Genomic DNA, 22,453 nt, shown 5'->3' with positions numbered 1-22,453 from the left:
ACAACGCGGATGGCTGATATTAACAAAAAGTAATATCTTTGGCATAAAAACTGTCATAAAAACTGTCATCCTGATAATGATAAGTCTAAAGAAGGTTTAGTTCAGTTCAGCATTTCTGATAATTAAATGTCATAAATAAGAAATTGGCATATCTCCAAGACGACTATTTTGAAATGACTTTGAATTCAAGAACAGTGCTTTTCTGCATGTTTGCTTTGTAAAAAGAGGAGACGTAGATACACAAACATAGCACTGGTAAATATTGGTGGTATCTATAGGCCTACAACTTCTCTCCTCCTATAATAAAAAAGAGAACATTTATTGTGTTTTCTCTGTGCATTAGCTTTAGTGTTGAGCAGTCGAGCTGACAGGAGCAGAGCTGCTTACGTAATGCTCTTATTTGTCGTCTGTGACCTCTCCACCTCTGTCTACGTAACTGGAGTCACCCTCTGCTAGCATGGCACAGGGCATGTTTTTCTGCAAATGTAATCTAAACAATTAAATATCAAATTGCGTTATTTTAAGATTTGAAAGATGCCTACTGAAAAACTGGGTTATACTCTGAACTATACAGTTTATTAGCAGTTACTGCAGCCTCAGCGCTGTTCAAATGCTAAATTGAATTACATTAAAGGCTCTGCACCTGCTTTTTCCCATGTATTTGAGCAAAATTTGTCCCTTGAGGTCAAAATAACTCCTCTGCGTACTGTCTGCATCTACTTAGAAAGCCTTTCATTGTTCGATAATCAGGAAGCGTGTGTTAGAATGCTAGTTATTTGCTTCATAATTTTATTTAAGTTGATTGATATACTGCCTAAACTTAACTGCAAAGGTTATCAGCGAAGCATAGCACATTTAGCAATTAGTTGTAGCACTAAAGGAAATCCATCAGACAACTGTCAAACCTACACAGCAGATAAGTAATCAGAGAGGAGGTGACAAGTGAAACTGAGCTAGCACAGAGTGAACACAAAGCTAAATGCTAAGCTAACACAGGAGAGAGAGCAGGTTCAATGGAACGGAGGCCAGACCTGATTGTCTTGTACACACTGACAACAAACAGAAACCTCAGACTGATAAAGGTTTCACAGACAAGCTATTCAAGGACTACCAGGGATTTACAGGTTGAGGACATTTGAAAGACACAAATGGAAAAAGTATAAACCAAGACTACACTACACAGTTTTTGGTTATCTTTGGTTGATTCAAGTTTTGAATAAAAAGTGAGTCGATTAAAATCAACATCAAAAGCTCAGAAATATCACTGCAAGTTTCTGTTATTTTTTAAATTGTCATTATTGCACCCTTTTGTTTTTTTAGACAGTGTACTCTATATCCTAATTTTGCCAATCTCTAAAACAGCTATTTAAATATTATACATTTTTTGATATATCTCCCATAATTTTATGTATTTCTGACTGTTGATTTGAATAAGTCTGAGTTTAAACTATTTTCAGTGGTTCTAAAAGACAATATTTTAGTTTTTTATGTAACAAAAACTTATGTGTTTAAATACTAGAGGCTAAGTTTTGCATTTATACATGTTTTGGACTGGCATAAAGACACGAAAAGTATATTTCAAACCAGTGTGGCTAGATTTAACCTTAGACTTAAACACCTGAAAAGATAGAAAACTTCAAACTAAGATGAGCAAAGAGCCATGCCAAAAAAATCCAATCTTTTTTTATGCCAGATGCCCTTACTGAAGCTTGCATTTGTCAAGGCTTTGGACTGGCACAAAGCAGTGTATCTGAAACCAGTGTGAGTAGATTTAAGCTTAGAGAGAGAAAAAAGTTATTTAAAATGCATATGACAGGTTCAGTTTTTTTCTAATAGTTACTTGTTTTGGTGGGCAGTTAAAACCTTCATTTAAGAAAATAGAGGCGCATTTTTACTATTTTTACCTGTGTATTCTATTTAAAACTTAGATGCACAAAGAAACCGATCTTTCAGTCAACCATTACCACTCTGCTTTAACATAAAACACCAAAACACAGCCACATTCCTCGTTAAGTTTAGCCCACGTGACCCAACTGTCTGCTGCTTCTCCTGACTGACAACATAACCTGGCAACCCTCTCCCACGCACAAAGACTGGTTAGCAGTAGCATTAGCAGCATAGCACACATAGCCTGGAGACTCCCCATTGCTGCACCAAACATTTCAGCTGCTGCTTGGGGGAGAAATGTATTTTTAAATGGTTTGCCGTCAGCCCCATGGAGAGAAAGATATTGGTGCACCCTGGAGTCTATGCATAAAATGAAGTTAGCGTTTCCTGCAATGTTACGAGGAAAGTTACTAGGTCAAAAAATAATCATGACTATGTGTTTATGTCACATTTGTGTACTGCCCACATACTAGAGTGTTGATATATTAGACAGTGTTGTTTGGTCATGATGTCAATAATTGTGAATAACTGTAAACTTCAATATTTCTTTTCGCAATAATGGCAACACTAAAATTTTATATTGTAACATCACTAAATGTTACTAAAAACAAATGTAAAGACAACATGCATTGAGTAGTGTTACAACAAAACAAAAGCACGGTGAAGGTTTACAGTAGAGACAGATTGATATATTGGTTTGTCGATACATCAGGACGATATTTAGATTTTTCAGCATATTGGCTAGGGCCGATATTTAGTTTTGGTCAGTTTATTGCGTAGAACATAGACACAAAGCTCTATATTAACACTTAAATATGAAGAGACACCTGCACCAGATGTGATACATTGTTCTCTTAAAGGTCTGTGGTAAAAAAAAAAAAGGCTTGGGAGGCGTTTCAAGTAAATTTAAATTACATAATTAGAGGAAATTAATCTAAATCTAAATCTAAAACCCTCCATATCGGCCATTGGTGGCTCTGTATTCTTAACACTTGGTATCGGCATCATCCATAAAAAAATTTTTTAAAACCCACATATCAGTCGATCTCTAGTTTAAAGCAATCAATAAATGTGTGTGCTGGTATTGTTACTCACTGTAAGTCCAATAATCAAGGGATAATACATTGCTTATTGATTGCAAATGAGTTATAAACCAGGCAACATACTTAAAAGTACTAGTAAAACAATTATGGTAGTGTTATACAAACTGACTACAATCTTAATCATTGTCTTCAAAACTGACCGCAAGCCAGCAATTACTTTGTCATTTATTACTCTGCTAATGATAAAATCTTACTGTGTTTCCACTGTGAAATTATTGATTTTTGATTTCCAAATTTTGGCAGAAAAAATGTTAAGTAGATATTTTTGCAAACACTGTTACATTGTGTAGCTCAGGCTTGTTGTTGTCAGCACTATACTCCTAACAGAGGGATTATTCAGAGGCACATCTTAAACGCATGTCCAACAGATTTGCTTTGTAGGCTCAGAGTTTGACACAGGGTTGAGTAGTGTGGGTGTGTGTGTGTATGGGTATTATCACATTGTGGGGACTAAACTCAACTAAAATCAGTCCCCATAACGTAAAACCTTCATTATTACATCTGCAAAATGCTTTAGGTTTAGTTTAAGGTTAAGCTGTAGGTTAACATAGGTTAAAGGAACCGTAGGTAGCCCCAGAACCTCCAGAATTCACTCAAATGTTGCACTAGCACTGATTAATGATTGGCTGGGGTTTAGAAATCGAGGATACAGATTAGAGAGTGTAGACATCCAAGAAATGAGATGAGGAGGTTTTCAAATCTCTCTTTAATTATAACTTCTAACTGAACGATCAAGTAAGCAGAATTCATGACATAACAACCTTTTAGGGTTAATCCAACTGGATTTCAGCATTAAAACTGACAACTCAAATGAGAGACTCATGTGAGGCTCATTCTGCTTTCTGGTTTGATAATCGTCTTGAGAACCAAAAACACCAAATTATCACCTAAATAAATGGGTAATCATGCTATATTTGATTTGAACGCAATAACCTTGTATCTGGGAACACAGTTTTACATAATGACATTTAAAATAAAAATCTTAGGTTAGGGTTTAGGTACTGGTAAGGCAAGTAGTGGCTATGGTTTAGGGATCACTCCAGGAAATTAATGGAAGTCAATGTGATGTCCACAAGAAGCATGAAAACCCAACATGTACGGACAGGTGTTTATTACACTGTGGGGACTAAAATCTGTGTGCGTGCGCGTGTGTAGGATTACTGCAGAAGTACCAGCCAGTAGCCTCACGTGAACACCAGCTCAGCGCGGCCTGTTTGTAATGTGCCAATGTGCTTTACCGCCAAGTACATTAAAAAGAGCCAAGAGCTGACTCAAGGAAGCTTTCTGTACTCCCCTGTCATTCATTCAAGGCTATAGGTAAAAACAATACAAGCACCATTATTGCTGCTACAGGCTCACATGATATCACAACACTGTAGAAGCTCTATAGTTTAAGGACCTGGAGGAAAGGTCAGGATTCTATGATGGAATTTACCTTTTAACTGTCAGATTACATATTTGTTGGCCTGGTTTATGGTTAATCTCTCTGTAGTCTATCATCATGAAACAAAACATGATCATTAATATTTGTCAGTAAAAATTATATATACAGTCAATGGTATAAATAACCAAAGGCGAAATACTTTTTCACAATATCTTCAGAAAGTGATACCATTATTCAACTAACAATGTGTAATTGTTGTCAGGTGAAAGACTTGAAGTCATGAAATTCATCTGTGGCACTAATCCCTAGTATGTATTTATAAGGTTCAATGTTTACGGATTTAATTTTAGGATTAACTGTAACTATTATATTAATACTTATTAATCTCCAACCAGTTTGCAGTACTGGAAGTTCCCCATTGTGGAATGAATAAATGCAATCTTATCTACTGACATTTTTAAGAGGTTGTCACAGTTACAAAATGTGGTGTTAAGATTATTGTAAGAGGAAATATGCAATATCATGATAGAATTAAAGCTTTAACCCATTCACATTATCCATTAAATCTGTATGTGAATACCATGTATATATCATAATCACACAGTAAATCATTACATTCAATAATGAATTTTATCCAAGAGTAGCATTTAAATTACATACAGTGCTAGTATGCTTTCTAAACATACTCGGATCAAACTTGAATTGTTGTATTGTATTATGACATCACTAGAACATGTTTGGTATTGTATCAACAAAGACAGGAAAGACCCTATTGATCTTTTTAGATTTTTACAAGTTTTGGGTGACAGACCTTAGGCAACAAAGTGCTCCCTCATGAATAGGTAATGTGCATAAAATCTAACGTGTTGCCAGCCAATAAATCGACCTCAAGCTTCAGGCTATTTCATTAGTGTCTCTTTTAAATGGCAGCTTTCAGTAGAGCCTGCAGCACCAGCTAAATAAGATATTATGTCGCTGTAACTGTTATGATTTTGTCTGCTAATTGTCAGTAATTATGTTAATGACATTATGGGTAATTATGGGAAGGGGCAAAAGGTATATGTATAGGGCTGGATAAAATTGGGTAAACATCTAACTGAGATTAAATAAGGTATTACTATGGTGTAACCCTTATGATTTTGTCTGCTAATTATCAGATTATGTCAGTTATGTTTATTACATTGTAATATGGGTGTAACAGCTATAAAACACCTATATTAGGACAATATAATTTGGAGGAAATATCTGATTTTTATGATTGAAATTGTGCTTGGACTTGATTCAATATCCAATTCATATTTTAAAACACAATGAGGAGCATTAATAGAAAAATAATGAAATATAACCTGCTAAGCTATTACAAGAATCCCCATGCATTTCAGAGCATTTTTGGAGATGTCTAAACTACAGGGCTGGAAGATTTTTCAATAAAATTACAGGAGCTTTCATAATAGTATCTGATTTCTTTTGCAGTATATTGTTCAGCCCTACATAATACCATAAAAGGTGGTTTCTATGGGTTGTTTAGTGTTGATGTACAATGTGTAATCTTACCTTAGTGGAGTATAGCATCCACACCTCGTACAATCTCTCCTTGGATGCCATGGCACCAGCAAAGTGGTACCCTCCTCCAACCAAAAGGCAATACAATCCACTGGAATTACTTCATGCTTTTCCAGTCATGAGCTAAACGGCATCTGTACAGGATCAGACCATAACACCATGTTGTCCAACTTTCTGACAACGTGTCCTTTCCACCGGGAATGGCAGATGTCTTGAAGAATTCACTGAGTTTTCCTCAGTGTTTACTCCATGGTAGACTGGAGTACAGTAGATTCCTCACAACAGCTGGGCCCTTTCTACTCCTCCTGATCGAATAGTAGTCGCTTTTCCTGCTACGTTTGCTCTGTTGAACGTAATAACAAACATATTTACACCTTAAATATACAGTTTTTACAAGGTTATAACAAAAAGTGACACTAATACACTTGCAATGATCGAAACTGCATTTGTAGTCTGAGCTTTACGAAGCGGTATGTCAAATTTCTCCGCATTAATCATGTATATTGTGGGATGCGAGGGACAAAAGCGTGAAAGACGGGATCTGTAGACGCAAAGACAGCTGCAGAGCGCCTTCAGATCGCCTCGGGTAACATTACAGCAATAGTTCAACCTACCTGCCCCTGTTAGCTTCGGGCTAGCTGTCAAAAAGCCTATTTTCTTATATTTGAGCCTCTCCTTCTCTCCACCTCCTCATGTGACCCACACACCTCGTCAACGCAAGACCGTATAGGCCTAAAAGTACTATAAAATAATAAATACACGACTCATAATCGCAGTAAAAGCTCTCAATCCGTCCATATAAAGGCATTTCCTCACCTGAGTCCAGCGGAGCGAAACTGTCAGTGCCGTTGTTTGTAGAGTTGTGGCTATCAAGTCAAAGCTAAAAAGCATGAAAAGCAACTTCCTACGTGTATAATTTCAAAATAAAATACACCAACATTTAAACAATCAGTCCAATTAATTTCCAAACTTTACTATACGTTTAGATCGTTATTAAATCTGTAATATCTATGTGAAACGTGACTATGAAACTTTAGTTAGCCTAATAGACAAATTAGTTAAGTGGAACACATTAATTTTGAAAAGCAAAACGGAAACAAAGTAGGCTAAATATTAAAACGGCATCTATATCGAAAGTAGTCGTTATAATAAATTAATAGAATGATTGTTATTGTCATTTAATTAACCATACGCATCTACAGTTTGAGAATAATTTGGTTATTGTAATGAAATACGTTGGTGTTTTGTTTGCGACAGTGTTAGTACTTTACGGTGTCGATGTGGAGCTTCATGGTTACTAGGGGACGGACTGAAACTGAAATTAGAAAGGAGTTTTAGCGCCCCCTACTGTAGCAACAAATGTATAGACAATTAAATAATTGCACTCAGCTTTCCAAATCCATCAGTACATATGGATCAGAACTTTTAATGGTTAATTAAAAATGATTCAGACTTTATGAGTACAAATTCAAAGTGGTTTCTATCTTATTATTGATTATTATTACTGCAATTTTTCTCATCCTGTTGTCTAGATAGAAATAAAGAATAAAAAAGTATGACAATATTATATTAAAACACAATAAAAAAAACTAATTAGTCAAGCTCAGACATCAAATCTTTGAAAAATCATTTATATTTACTTTATATAGGTTATGATAATGCGTTTACATATCGTAAGGCTCATACAGCTACCATATCCAATGTACTGCAAGTCACAGTTGTTTAACAGTACACCAGTCACAGTTACAAAGATATCACCATCTTTCAAAAAACATAAAGGCATTTTTGAAGACATGGACAAAGCACATGTATAATCTCATATTTTGATAATTCACAGGTAACAAGTAGAGACTGTATCTTCTACATGAAAACGCAGGGTGAATTTGCTATTGCTATGTGCTCCAGTTGTACCATTGGATAAAAGGCTCTCAATAAATGCACTTAAAAATCACACATACATGATACTTGTATGCTCAAAAAAACAGTTAGATATTTACAGATTAAAATTTGTCACTTTTGATGTCCAGCCATTATTAAAGGTGGACAATGCAACTTTTCTGGTTCAGGGTCCAACACCAATGTGTCAGTGTGTTCCACTGTATGGCATTAAACCTATCTATCTCCATGGAGACAAGCATTGCACACTCCCAGGCTAAGTCACAGGTCATATCTGTGGAAAGAATGCATGTTTTTCAAGGGATTTCAGAGCAATAAACCCCCAGTAATTAATGTTCAATAGATGTGTTTAGTGCTATACTGTATTCCAGGCAAAAAAATCTCCATGGAGATGAAAACGATGCAAAAGTCCAAACTGAAAAGTTACACAGTACATCTTTAAAGCAATGTATTGAGGTCTGATTTTGTACACAGTTTTGAGTGCATGTATATAGAGATTAAAATAATTAAAATATTAGTTATAGGCTATAGGCTATGTATGTACCCTTAATACCGTAATACAATACCGTTATTCACAGTCAACTCAATACTTAGCTATTGCAGAAGAGGAAACCAAAGTCCCATATTTTACACAGACCCATGAAAAGCTAACATATAGACTACCACAATGAATGAAAGTGGAATAAAAGCCTATTGTAATTACCAGCTTAACAATACTACAGTTTGTCAAGTTTTCTAAGGTGTGCCCAGAAAGTAGAAGTAGCTGAAAGGTCCACTATGTCACTAAAAAAGTTACAGAGTGTACCTTTCACAGTAAGATGGTGTGTCCAGTAAAACAGATGATAAATTAGGGATGTTACTATATCCAAATCGCACAGTATTTAAATACTTATTGCAAGACTGTGGGAAGGCTAAGTAACTTTTTCACAACTCACCCAACAAGCCTTTAGTGTTAACGTTATTGTCATATTTCAAAGATTTTCAAGTGTTAAACAACTATCATGTTTTAAAGTTGGCTCCGCTGAAATAGAGCAAAGGATAATGTAATAGTCCATATATTATTGTGAAACTTTAGATTTTGCAATATGACATTATAGTTATTGTTACATCCCTGTTTAAAATGTTCTTAGCTGACAATTTAGACACACCTTATATTGTAGTGCATTCCTGTTCAACATATTGTTCATAGTAGGTTTTTCCTTCACTTATAGTTGCCTTTTTCATTAAAGTGCATATGACAGGCTAGGCTACTTATTTCACATCAATAACATCATTATTTTTAAGAGTTAACTTTTAAAAAAATCTAGTTTTTTTTTAATTTTGGTGAAATGTATAATTTTACTTCCTGGTTGGATAAGGGCAGCAGATATGACATACACAGAGGTAATTTCATAGCTGTTACCTAGCAACCATAATGTAAACAAGGGCCAACGTTTGTCTAATATTATGATTAGAATACCGTAATAGGTTTTCAGAAAATTTCAGTGTTGATGACATAGGTAGAAGAAAAAACTGTCATATGCACTTTAAGTAGGAAGTACAGGATTATTATTATTATTAATATTATTACAACTACAGTTAATCTATTATATTATTATTGATATCAAGAACAGCTTTTTTTGATCCAGCGCTTTCACAGTCAAAAACTCCCTTGTCAATAAAATATAAAAGAATTAAAAAAAACATAATAAAGGCTCAAGTTGGCTCTTAATGTAGTGTTTAAACAGCACAGTAAAATTAGGCCTCATAATTGCTTCTTTAGATTGTCTTTTTTGGCTTATTCTTCATGATTTTTGGGATAATTTTGGTGAGTTTTTAAGAGAAGTCCCATATAGCATCAGTGGTTTCAGACGGAGTGGTTGGTGAATTGCATGATGGGATGGGGGGGCTGGAGACAGGAGGGTCGTCCGGGCTGGTGAGGGGTACGGCGGGGTACATGAGGCTGAGAAAGGAGTCCCGCGTGTGTCTTTTCACCTGAGGAAGAAATTTAAAAACAATATAAATCAAATTGTTCCAGACAGATATTTAGAAAAGACTGAGGAAGTTGCTCACCTGTTTAAAAAAGGCGTGGGTCAGCAGAGTGCTTGCCGAGGGTCTATAAATAAGAAAAAAACAGCATGATGAGAAATAATTTAGTATAAAATTCTGCCGATTCAGTTTCTAAATTTCAAATCAGATTGTATTTTTTGTTAAGTTTCTCTGTGGGATTTTACGGAGCAACCAAAAACATACGAAAACGCAAATACTCCAATACAAACTTAAATAAATAACTTTGAGCAGCACTATCCAACTTCTCAGGTCCGCCAATTGCTTGTCTTCATAGAGGAGCTATACTATTTGCTTGAAATGTTCCACAGTATGGCATTACACTTATCAATTTCCCGGAGACAAGCAGGTGATACCGAAAAGCCAAGTTACAAGTTGGTGTTGAGAGGCGCCCCTGCTCATGTTTGAGCAATAAGTACACCTATAAGTGAATACATGCAAGACATATGTAATGCTGTACTGTGGAACATCTACGCAAAGCAGTAGCATTTCCATGAGACAAGCAGGTGGTTTTGAGTATTTTAAAGTGTGTTGTAACAGTGAAGTCTGACCTCCTCTCAGGCTGCTGCTGTAGACACTGCTGGACCAGGTTGTGCAGAGTGGCGGAGTGGTTTTTCGGCCCGGGGCTCTGTGGTCTGTCTGTAGGGGGCGCTGTTGCACTGTGCGTCATAGAACCAGTGGCTACGCTCTCCCCGATCCCGGAGTCCACCCCCGAGCGGGACACTTTCAGCCCCCCCAACTCCCCCAGAGGAAAGGGCGCGACGTCGAGCAGGCAGCAGTGAGAGCCGCGCAGCTTTTGGAGGAGCATCTGACCAAAACAGGGCAAAAATAAATAAATAGTTGAATACGACAAAAGGAACGTTACCAAAACAATCTTCCGTTTTAACTGCAATAACTAAACACATTCAAATTGTGACTTTGGTTCTAAAAATACTGTGTTATGATTTTTTTTGCACTGTTTTTATGGCTTTATTCCTTCTGACTGGGGGTTAAATATCTGCTATAAGCCATGTCACACATTTTAAAGGTTCTTTATTACACAACATTGATTATTGTGAGTTTTAAGCCATGTTAGAATGCTGTTACCTCATCAAAACATACCTGGAGTTGTGTTTTGTCTCATTCACACATGCTTGAGTAATCCTGCATTATTAGTATACATTGTCTACATCTCAATAAGTCAAAATGCTCTGTTCCAACTTGTAGCTGTTAACTTGAAAACTACTGCTTCATGATATCCCATTTTAACTTTTGACAATTCCAGGGCTGAAATTATCCAAATGATTCTCAAGAAGGTGGAGTTTAAAAACACAGCAGAGCACTTCCTGTATTACCATATGACATCACAAGGTGGAACAAAGTGTTTTCTGTTTGAGAGAAGAACTCAGCCTAAATACGCAGGATTTGTGTGTTAAACATGTGTGAATGAAACAAAACACAAAGATGAGTTATAGTCTAGAAAGTATTTTACGTGTTATTCGTGAAATACCTGAGTTGGCGGCATGTCTTGAAAAGGCACCCGTCCGCTGACCAGTTCACAGGCCACAATCCCCAAACTGTAAATATCCGACTTTACTCCATAACCGTGCAGGTCCTGGGGAAAAACAGAGGACTAATCACAAACAAAGCTCTAAAATATATTCTTTTAAAGGGGACGTAATATGTACAGTAAATTCAACTTTTATGAGCATCAAAGTTCCCTCATCGTTAGCTTACTGAAAGTTGTATTTTGATTGATTCATGCATGTTTGAGTAATCTTGTGTTATCCTGCATTTCAGAAAATTGCAGTTTTCACCTACCCCCTATCTTCACCCACCTCTTTATATTTATTCTCAATTATTCCAAAGAATCAGACTCTGGGTCATACATGTAGGGTTCAAAAATATTGATGAAAAGATTGCTTGTTGTTGAACAGACTTAACAAAATATACAATAATGATTTAGATAAGTTAGGGTTAAATATAAGGTGTAACTTTTCTGGTGGAGATGGAGATGTTTTTGCTTTGCCTAGATAGAATGTTACACTGTATCACATTAACCGTACCTTTCTCCACAGACACAAGCAGCCAAGATACAGGTGGAGACAACAGGTAGCATACTCTCCACAAGAAAAGTTGCATACCTTTAAATACTAAAAAAAGCATTCTTTAGAAGTAGTACCTGTCTGAGCAGCTCCGGACTGAGCCAGGGCAGCAGTGAGGGGCTGTGGTGGGGCATATCATAGACCGCCCTCTGCCTCTTGCCCTCCCTCATCATACTGTAGGCACTGTGCAGCCCCGACAGGTACACACGGCCCTCTCCAGACAGAAGGATGTGACTCGCTTTCACCCCCCTGGAACAGAAGCAAGGGAATTATGGCAATGTGTTAGATACGTGGTGTTATTTTGGCCTATATCATCAGAGGTATAATACTCCCTACAAGTGGTAAATACACTTCTCCTGTGTTAGAGCTGCAGTGTCGTGCCTCTACTTACAATTCTAAGATTATTTCAGTGTATTCTGCAATAATGGTGGGTAGCCTAGTCCTTGTTTAAGTTATGATTTAGTCATATATTAGACCTGATTCATTCATAATCTAGACTTTAAAATACTGTCATTGGCCTGGTTTAAATCTGGAACTACTCAAAGCTGCAAATTGTCTTGGGCTTATGTTTTTATTTTGGTTAAAGTTAAAGTAAAATAAATATATACCGGTAGATCTATATTCCAGGTTGAACTCCATTAACATTATTATGCTAAAAGGTAAAATAAAAACACACTTTATTTAGACAATAGAATGTGATTTTCAACATTAAATCATAGTACTTTATTTTATATTACCATGAGGCCTCCAGAGCCAGATCTTCCTATACACACACTAGGCAAGTTGCATAGGGGCCCGTATTTTGAGTCCTGATAGTATAGATAGCATGGTGTAAGTTTACTTACTATACGGGTGTCTGTTGTCTGGTTTTTGCCTCATGACAAAAACTTTAGGCTACAGTGAGTTACTGCTGATAATGACAGAAGCTTCCTTTGCCTTTGCAGGCCCAGTGAATAACCCATGAACGAACCGTGGATGCATCTTTGTGCATAATTAATGAGTTGCTCTAATGTATCTGTACATTCGTGCACATATTATACTGATATTAACATGTTTAGACACACACTAATTATTTACGTATTTATTTTCTCCTGCATCTACTGAACACAAATAACATGATCATGAAGTGAAACTAAAGTGAAAGTTGTCATGGCAGTGTATAGGTCTTATTCACATTATGATAAAAAGATGGTAAGCCTATAATATTTAGGCTCCCCAAAGCTAATTTGCTTAGGGCCCCCTGAAGGTTAGATCCGGCTCTAAAACCCTCGACTAGATTCCATACTGGTCCATGGACGTATACTAGTCTATGTGTCTTATATTTGTATTGATACAGCTCAAGATCATTGTAAAACTATTCAGGAAAGGTTCGATACCAGCTCAAATGAGTATCTAGTTTAAATACTAGTTTTAGTATGGATTAGTACCTGATTTTTGATACTTTTGACAACCTTAATATAAAGAATGAAAGTAAAACATATATGTGCATTCAAAACTATCACTACAGGCATATCTATATAACCTTTTTATTTCAACCACACAAAAATATAAAAATGCTTTTGAAAATCCTAATTGCATTTACCGGTGAACATAGCCCATTTTGTGGAGGTATTCCAAAGCCTTTAGCACTCCAAACAGCAGATAGGCTATTAGTGATTCGCTCATACCATCAGGGAAATAGGTTCTCAGCAAAGTGTCTGCAGAGCCTGGGGAGAGAGTGGAAAATGGATAGAGGTTTTAATTCACTAATGTATCTACAAAAGCAATATTGATTTAGTTATTCTGAAAAGGGCAAACCATAGGACATGAGAGGTGAAAGGACCCAGAGTTGACAAGAAGAACTGAAGACGAGGCGGCACGTGAGCAGGTTTGGATGGCGGAAAAGTCGAGACAGCAAAACCTCATTCTGGTACAGAAGGAAAAATGCTGATAATACACTGGTCATGACGATCTTGTCTTTCTAGTATATATACTTGTTTGTCATGAACTTTGTAGAATGTTCCGCAGTATGGAATTAAAATGAATGATCTCAGTGTATACCAGCAGGTGATGTCACTAGGCCAAATTACAGATCTGATCTACGGAGAGAAGAATGCATATTGCATGCAGGTATTTGTAAGCAATAAACCGTCCACTCCATGGAGCCAAGCATCAGATAAGTCAACATAATTTTGATTTATTAATATTTAAATAATAAAATGTGTCGCAAACAATTTAAAAAAATGTCATTTGGTCTGGTCTTTTTACTTCATGTTGATGTAATTCATTATCAGTATTATATGAGTGCTGAATAAAAAAAAGTATCAACTACAGACATTTTTCCCTTCCGACTTTCATTTTGAGAATGCCACTATGGGCAATTTCATTTACCACTCTCTTAGCTTAATTACTCCAACACAGTTTGTCACTAGCATTTCTGCTGCTAGTCAAGTAAGTATACTTTGAATGAATGTATTCAATAGTTTCCAAGGAGGTTATTAGATGCTTAACCTTACCATAAGCTGTAAGAGCTCCTCTTCTGTGCATTCGTCCAGGTTGGTCTGTTTCAATGCCACTAACTGCCCTGTTGGGATGTGTCGCCCCATGTGCACCAGGCTCAGGTTATTAAAGCCCCTACCTACAAATAACAAAGATTTAACCATGTACAATATCTGACAGTGGATAAGAATCTAAATGGTATAAGTGCCATTCTGACTACTTTAAAGGAGGGGCAAAAAGTCCTCCAACTGTTTTTACATTAAAGGTGCACTTTTCTGGTAAATGGTCCATGGAGATTTTATAGTTTGTGTAGAATGTTCAACAGTATGTCTCTCAACTTACCTATCTCCCTTTTCTATTGTACACAAGCATATAGTGCTATAGCGTGACCAGGCCAAGTGTCAGATCTGTGGAGAGGCGACTCTGCTCACAGTAAAATTGAAAATGTTTTTCAAGGTATTTTTTTTAGCAATAAAACACTTGAAGAATGCTTGACAAAAGTTTTAATGCAATACTGTGAAGCATCCCAGGCAAAGAAACAGCATCTCCATGGAGACAAGGAGGTTGCACACCTTCCACCAGATTACGCAGTACAGCTTTAACTAAAATAGTCCAAAAATCTCAAATTCCAGCAGACTTACCTTGCAACTGTTTAATATAACATGTAACTCTTAAAACCTTTAGATAATCTGATAAGTCCAATTCTTGGAGATAAATGTAACAGCGGTTAAATGCAACAAGTTCAGTACTGAGAGAAAGTTGTTTGTTTAGAAAATTACTAGTCAAAGTTTATCATACTGTTTTCATTTCAATGTAAGAAACCCCAAGTCACCTATACCTTTCATATTCTTAAAAAAATAAAAGGAATAGTATATAAAAAACATGTTTGGTAAAAATCTCACCAAGCTCAGCCAGTATTTGGTAGTGGGCCGGTTCAGCAGATAGCCCTGTGATGTCATCGCCCCCTGCTGGCCCTTGGAGGGTGAATTCAGATCCGTCTGAGCTCTGAGCAACACATTTTCAAACAAATAAAATAGACACAAGAGAAAATAACATTCTTCATATAATGGAAGTTAGTGTGGACTTGGGTAGAATGTTGTAGTGTGATGGGTGCTGCCAGAGGAGGGCGCTATGGTACACATAAGAGCAAGGGTATGAAAAGAGGGAATGCCTGCTTTTGGAGAAATGTTCTTTCGATATTGTCTTATTACTTATTACTTACAAAAATGTCTTGGTTGACCATAGAATTAAATCTAAATAAGTTACTTATTTTAAAATATATTTGAGTTGGTGTTTCAACCACTTTATAAAACCAAGAGTCTGAGCTGATCCTAATGTTTTTACTGAGAATGATAAATTTTAAAATAACAGCTGATTTAATGTATAATAAATATCCACAAGGCTTGGAGGGTCCATTCCCTACTTGGTTGTCTTTATGAAGATGTGATTTCTTTGTCTGGAATGTTGCACAGTATGGCATTAAATGTATTTATCTCGATGAGGACAAGTAGGGGATGCCACTAGGCTAAGTTACAGGTCAGATCTATGGTGAGGCTACTCCACGTTCTGTAAAATACTTGCTTGTACTCACTTGCAATTATATGTTAAGTTAGATAAGTTTAATGCCATGCTGTGTGACATTCAAGGCAATTCATAAATATAATATAATCTCCATGGAACCAAGCAGGTGGCATATCCTCCAACAGAAAAGTTACACAGTGTAACTTTAAGCTGTAACTTGCATTGAACCACATTTCAATCCTCACATTAGATTATAGTGTTTGGACTTGTACCTGAAAGCCTTTTAGCTTGATTAGTGCATCCGGTTTAGACCATCACGCATTGCAGCAAGAAAGGCAAATGTATTAAATTATTGTATCAAGTTTGGATCATTTTCAAAAGAAGACATAATTTGACAAAGAAATTCACGCAAAAGGAGCATTTAACCAATACTATAGGCTTACAGAAGGATATGATATTGGTTAAACAAGCATCAGACATGACAGTAGGTGGTGTGTTTCACAATTGTTGATAATGGACTTAGGCTTGTCACGATAAAGGAAACATAAATAAAAATAAACTGAAATATTTGGGGGTCAATATTTATCATGTTTAATTTTCTGATTGCAAAATGGCCCAAAATACAGCCAAATAATGACATATACTTCTGTTCAATCTTAATATGGCAGAGTAAAAAACATTTATTTGAAGGCGTAAAAGTTGATAAGTTAGAAATCATTTCAAAACTAATGAGAACATACGGTTCAAATCTGTATTTTTTATATTTTTCTGTAGTACTATTGATACTTTGCAGCATTCCCCGGGGGTGTGATGCTAACTGTAGGCACTGCTCAATCTAAAGCACTGTTAGACTTTAAAATCAGCTTTGTTTTCACACAATCTGACCATAAATTACTGATTTCGTTGGAACCACAACAGGTGAGTTGCTTTGTACTGTTAAACAAGTCTCTTAGACATAAAATTAGAGTCACACGCCAACAGTTCTTCAGTTAGTCACAGTTAGTCACACACATGAATTCTCGTCACAGGCTCCTGAAAATGTGTTGTTTAAATCTATTTTGAGCTTTCTGAAAACTTTTTTGGTTGTGTTTGCTGATGTGTGAATTGTGTCACCATGGTAACTTCCAAAGATTCCACCATACACATACATGCAGAACACCCCCAGGGTCATATCACTGCAAAGTATCAATTGCTGGATTTCAGATGACATCACAACGTTATATAAGCCCAATAACGTTTAAAAAGTAAAATTAATATTGTTAAAATGTAGGGCTTTGTTGTAATACAATAAATCAATGGGTCTCGTCACTATTAAAAAATGTTGAATCCGGTTCAACATTTGTGAATTTATCTTTTATATATTTGGCAAAGTACAACGTAATCAATAGGGGAATCTGACTCTTGCGCCCCCATCTTGGAGTAGGACGTCATCACACCCTAGAATATGAAAACCACCATAGAGGTTTTACATTAATGTTATTTTATCTGAAAAATGCTCCTCAATCTTCTGACTGAGTGGCTCTGAGGCAGAACTATGGGCAGCTTAACAGACAAAATGTTTCTTTGCTTCTTTTAGCCAAATTTGTATCTATCTAAATGATTGCAGGCTTCAGATTCAGATTCAGAAAACTTTATTGATCCCAGAGGGCAATTCATTTGCAGCATTCTCAGAGCAGTTCTCACTCTAACATACACGCAAACACACAGTGTGTCAGTCCATTACAATCCACAGTGGAACTCAAAGCACAATATAAGATATATACATAAAAACAGTGCAAAACTTCAAAAAACACTACCCTTAGAATTTAGCAATTTAATAGCTCAGGGCACAAAAGAATTTGAAAAACGATTTGTTTTCCATATTGGAACATAAAAGCGACGCCCTGAAGGCATCCTGATAAAGTCAGGAGCCAGAGGATGGAGGGGCTGAGGCAGGAGACCTGGGCTTTGCAGTTTGAAATTTTCTTCAGCAGTTACTTTGAAGTTCAAAATGACTTATCGTGACAGGCCTAAATGGACATCATCAACATGTTACTGACCAGGAATTGGTGGCTGGTGTCTTCATAGCACTCCTCTATGTCCATGGGCTGGACCTGAGCGTGGGAGATGCAGGAACAGTCCTGGGGGGAGGGGGGAGGAGCAGAGGTGAGACATGCCCAAAGGGAGTGAGGTGTCTGGAGAGGAGGGAGCCACGTGGGAGTGGAAGTGGATAGGGATGTCATGCCACAATGCCAGATAATTTTTTAACTTGTGTAAAATCATTAATGTAGCCAGCTTTATTAACAACATATTTTAGACAAAAAATAATAGCTTTTTATTTATTTTATTTTTTTTTATATTTATACATTAATATTTATTGACTGACAAAAAGTAACATGTTGTGATTTTATGATTGACTTCCTATGAATGACTAAACTTTCTAAAATTTCTTAATTCGCTTTTCCCCTTTCACCTGTCTAAAACCAACAGCAGCCAGATCGTTTTCAGTAGGGCTTTAGTACCATATTTTTAACATGCTGTAGTTCATTAAAAAAAAAAAAAACAGTTTACATTAACACTTCTACATCATTGCTCATCATATTGCAATGATCTTATATTGTGTGTTTAGTTCAGAGTTGGCACGTTTTGTTGTTCTTGTTCCTGTTTATGTGTTATTGTTAATGTAACTGGTTTTGTGTGTGACACTTGGTTGCTATGACGACAAGTTGATATGAAGGTTCTGTTCAGTTCCTGGTCTGTTTTGGAGACTGGCTCTAGTGAGTTGAGACTGGTGTTGTTTTGTTCTTGTTTTGGCCTGGGTTACAGCCTACAATAGCCCTTCTATTCAGAAAATAAACAACTAGAAAAAGGGGCGTGTTTCCTGACACCAGAACTGTGCAATATAATAGCTACATAAATTACTATAATTACCTTTATATAACTGTGACATAATTACAATGAATTCAATTTTCCCTAGCTTTAGTAGAGACAGTTTAAATTAGGCTATATAGGCTATATAATTTGTTTTAACAAAATGTTATTTACATATATAAGTCAGCTATTTTTAGTGTAGATCAGTTTGTCTAAGTTGATTACATTTTATCTTCATTGACATTCGAATAATGCATTAATTTTACAAAACCAAAATTTTGCCATTGATCCATCATTGCTTATCATGTCAGATAAGTATGCTTCTTAAATTATTACTAATAGTCTCACATGATAATAACAATAGATAATGCTGACAGCTATAATTTATTACCATATCAACATATACTGGCATCCCTATGTATGTAGCAGGGCTCATGGATGGGAGGGTAGAAGCAAGCACCCAAATGTGGTATTTTATCGGTGAAATGAAAAGGGAGTTAAATATGATAAAGAGGTAATGGACTGTCAGAGTGTCTCCGATGAGCTGCGTACATAAATAGACTAGACAAATCCACAGAGAACCATTGTGACGTCAATATATATGGCTTAAATAACATAGTTCATTTGACTTGCAAATCTCTGACACATTAACAGCTGTCTTTAGTCTAAAAGTAGAAGTAGCTTAAATGGTAGAGTCCAGTGGTAGAAGAAATACTCAATTTTGTTATTTAAGTAAAAGTGCAGATGCCGGAGCAAAAAAATACTCAAGTAAAAGTAAAAGTATCATATGAAAACATCTACTTAAGTATTGTAAATAAAGTACCTGTTTTAAAATGTGCTTAGAGAGAAAAAGTAGAAGTATTTTGCACATATTTTGAGATCTAATAAATTTCAAATGTAGTGATTTTGATCAAGAATATATCTGTTTATTTATTATTATTTTTATCTTTATTTGCTCAAATTATGAACATGTCAAAAATAAACCCCACAGACTTTCAGCAGGTCTCAGACATTAATGAAAAATACTTCTACTTCTCAGTTCAGTTCAATAATGTAGTGGAGTAGAAAGTACAGATACCTGCTCTCAAATGTAGTGAAGTAAAAGTAAAAAGCATCTACTGTCAAATGTACTTACTACTTTTACTTTGTTACGTTCCACAACTGGTAGAGTGTCCTTAGACAAAACCCTCTTTGCATGTGTGAATTTGAGTGAATGGGTGAATAGTCTATTGATTTTCAGTGCTCTGTGTCCACTACAGGGCTGCAACTAATGATGATTTTACTAATAATCTAGTCAGCTATTAACTTTTCTTTATTTCTATTGTACATTTTGACTTTTGAAATACATTATCAGCTAAAGAAAGGGGGAAAATGACTAAAGGATGCTATATAATAAAATCTATTTAAATGTAAGCCTTTGTTATATATTTTCATATGTTTGTATAGTGGAATAACGATTACAAATATTAAAATATGATTACAATTAGCAGCCCTGTTCTAATACAAGTACCAATAATTGTGTTGGGAAAAAAAAACATGTATAATGGGGTGCACAGTGGCAGAGTGGTTAGCCTTGTGTCTTTTAGCAAGAAAATTATTGGTTTGCATGTACTCCCTGTGTTAATGTAAAAGGGACTTGTCTTTCTATCCAAACACATGCATGCAAGCAAAAATAAGTACATTTGTTCAATTTCAATTTGCATTATTTTTGCATATTCCACTATCACAACTGTAGTCACCGCCCGAGGCATCACAAAGTAGTATGTATGTTTCAAATGAATTCATGTGAAAGTTAAGGGTTGGTATGCAACTAAATATGCAACTGCACTTTGTCCATAGCTGCTGGGATAAGATTCTGCCCCCCACAACCCTAAACAGTAATTATGTAAGAAGCCAAATGAATGAAGAATAGTCTATTCTTCACGATGACATAATATCTTAAGAGGCTCGCGTAGCCCAGGAACTAGACTAGATTATGACTGACAGCATATCTTGGCATAGGAGGGCACATTCTTAGTCGCCTTAATACAGTCTAATTACAACAACATGTGTAATATGTATATAATTATACATAATTATTATAATATATATAACTGACAAATGACAACTACATAGAGATTAATCAGAACATAATGAAATCTGCAAAATAAAAATGTTTCTTGGTCTACAGTTGCTCAAAAAATAAGTAAACATGCAAAAATAAGTGTATAAGCATTCTCTGGTAAAGTGGTATCCATGACAACCCTAATTCCTTGTTCTAACCTTGACCTAAAATCTGCTGATAACAAAAAAATAGTGAGTAGGCTTAGCAGAGTTGGCAAATGTGAACATTATAATACGGTAATTGTCAGGTGTATAACAGTTTTGCTTCTTGAGCCATTGATAAAGGTCTAGTTCATCGAGCCATGGATTTCAAACTGGTGAAAAATGAGAACCACTAACATAGTAATTAACAATTTAAAACAGTTATATCTTTTGAATGGGGAAAAATCCTCCAAACGCTGCATATAACAGGAAGCTGAAAGTCATGCATAGATTGTTGTATTGCATTATTTTTTGCACAACTCTAAGAGAAATCTACTTAATATTATGTGCAATGACCTTGTCTATAACGCTACAAACATGTCCAAGTCGTTCCACAGCATAAAAATATAACTGACATTTGAAAGAAAGTAAAGCTCTCTACACCAAACTCAAACAAATGAATGGTCTGGACTCCATTCACAACAACAAACATGAATGACACGGCTGGCTGATTCTAGTAGGTCACGAAGCAGATACAGAATACAAAATGCACGTGGGATTATATTATTATTATTATTATTCCTTACCAAGAAAGACATGGAGTCCTTTCAGCGACGATTTTATCCCAAGCTTTGGCATTCATTCGAGGGGAGGCTGCGATACACGAGAGAGAAGGATACAGGAGTACAGACACAAAGCCCACTGTGAAATATGATAGCTTTCAACAAATACATGCCTCACTGAACCGGAATACAACCAGCAATTGTGTTTTTTTCACAGTCTCCTACCTGGTCGCATCAGCAGACGTCGTTCGTTGGGATCTAAAAACCAAAAGCGCATATTTACTTTACGCACAATTACGCACGGTTACATTGTGTGCCCAAAAGCAGCCAATGGTTATGTAAAGACTTTTTATCTATAAGTAGAGGTCCTTGGAGTTAAATCGTGTTGCACTTTCTGTCCTAAGCTTCAAATGCGATCCATTCTTCCAGATGTTTTTAATCTATAAGACTATAAGACGCTGTGGCAATGTGGAATACTTATGTTCGTCATTTGCGCATGGTTAGTAGTTAATAGTGGAACTTTTTAACAAACATAGCACGTAATTAATAATCAATAACAACAAATTAACAGCATTAACCTGATCGTGTTCTGAAAAAAAAAAAAAACATCTGGCGAGGGAAATATAAAACCACTTACCCTTTCGTCAACAAATCACAAAACGTCCTTAAATATCTTTATCTACGTTTGCCAGTTTAAAGTTTCATCGTTTTGTCATATATCAAAAAACATGTTAGGACTGTATTACGAAGTTATAACCCCCAAACTTGGTAGCATTTCTCAGTTTCTTGACAAGACTTTTAATTTGACACCCGTCGCGTACTAAAAGCGTCATT

The 22,453-nt window shown here is 36.0% G+C and overlaps 2 protein-coding genes across 5 annotated transcripts in view; both read right to left on the bottom strand.

Annotated features, from left to right (window-relative positions):
* The window catches only part of nbeal1 (neurobeachin-like 1), a 66,447-nt gene extending 59,634 nt beyond the window's left edge, over nt 1-6,813 (bottom strand). For 2 of the 3 annotated variants that reach the window (XM_033979896.2, XM_033979913.2), the window contains exons 1-2: nt 6,754-6,780; nt 5,929-6,280 (exon numbers count right to left, since the gene is read on the bottom strand). In XM_033979896.2, the coding sequence (XP_033835787.1) occupies nt 5,929-5,979 (51 nt within the window). In that variant the 5' untranslated portion in view covers nt 5,980-6,280; nt 6,754-6,780. Of the gene's footprint in view, nt 1-5,928; nt 6,281-6,753 lie in introns of all 3 variants that reach the window. The other variant, XM_055228301.1, reaches the window with a different exon arrangement.
* A 739-nt stretch (nt 6,814-7,552) lies between these two features.
* Nucleotides 7,553-22,436, bottom strand: stradb (STE20 related adaptor beta). 2 transcript variants are annotated; one of them, XM_033979941.2, is made up of 13 exons: nt 22,257-22,436; nt 21,845-21,877; nt 21,644-21,710; nt 18,002-18,082; nt 15,344-15,446; nt 14,459-14,580; nt 13,761-13,869; nt 13,546-13,669; nt 12,041-12,212; nt 11,369-11,473; nt 10,431-10,687; nt 9,886-9,928; nt 7,553-9,807 (listed from the first exon to the last, which is right to left on the bottom strand). In XM_033979941.2, the coding sequence occupies exons 3-13, from the start codon at nt 21,653-21,655 to the stop codon at nt 9,649-9,651; spliced, it is 1,287 nt and encodes a 428-aa protein (XP_033835832.1). In that variant the 5' UTR covers nt 21,656-21,710; nt 21,845-21,877; nt 22,257-22,436; the 3' UTR covers nt 7,553-9,648. The 2 variants fall into 2 exon arrangements, with proteins under 2 accessions (XP_033835832.1, XP_055084306.1); XM_055228331.1 differs by having other exon boundaries at nt 9,159-9,807; nt 21,644-21,758; nt 22,257-22,430.
* Nucleotides 22,437-22,453: the final 17 nt, after the last annotated feature.

Source organism: Periophthalmus magnuspinnatus, chromosome 2, assembly GCF_009829125.3.
Source record: "Periophthalmus magnuspinnatus isolate fPerMag1 chromosome 2, fPerMag1.2.pri, whole genome shotgun sequence".
NCBI lineage: Eukaryota > Metazoa > Chordata > Actinopteri > Gobiiformes > Gobiidae > Periophthalmus > Periophthalmus magnuspinnatus.
This window is presented reverse-complemented; position numbering and strand designations above follow the sequence as displayed.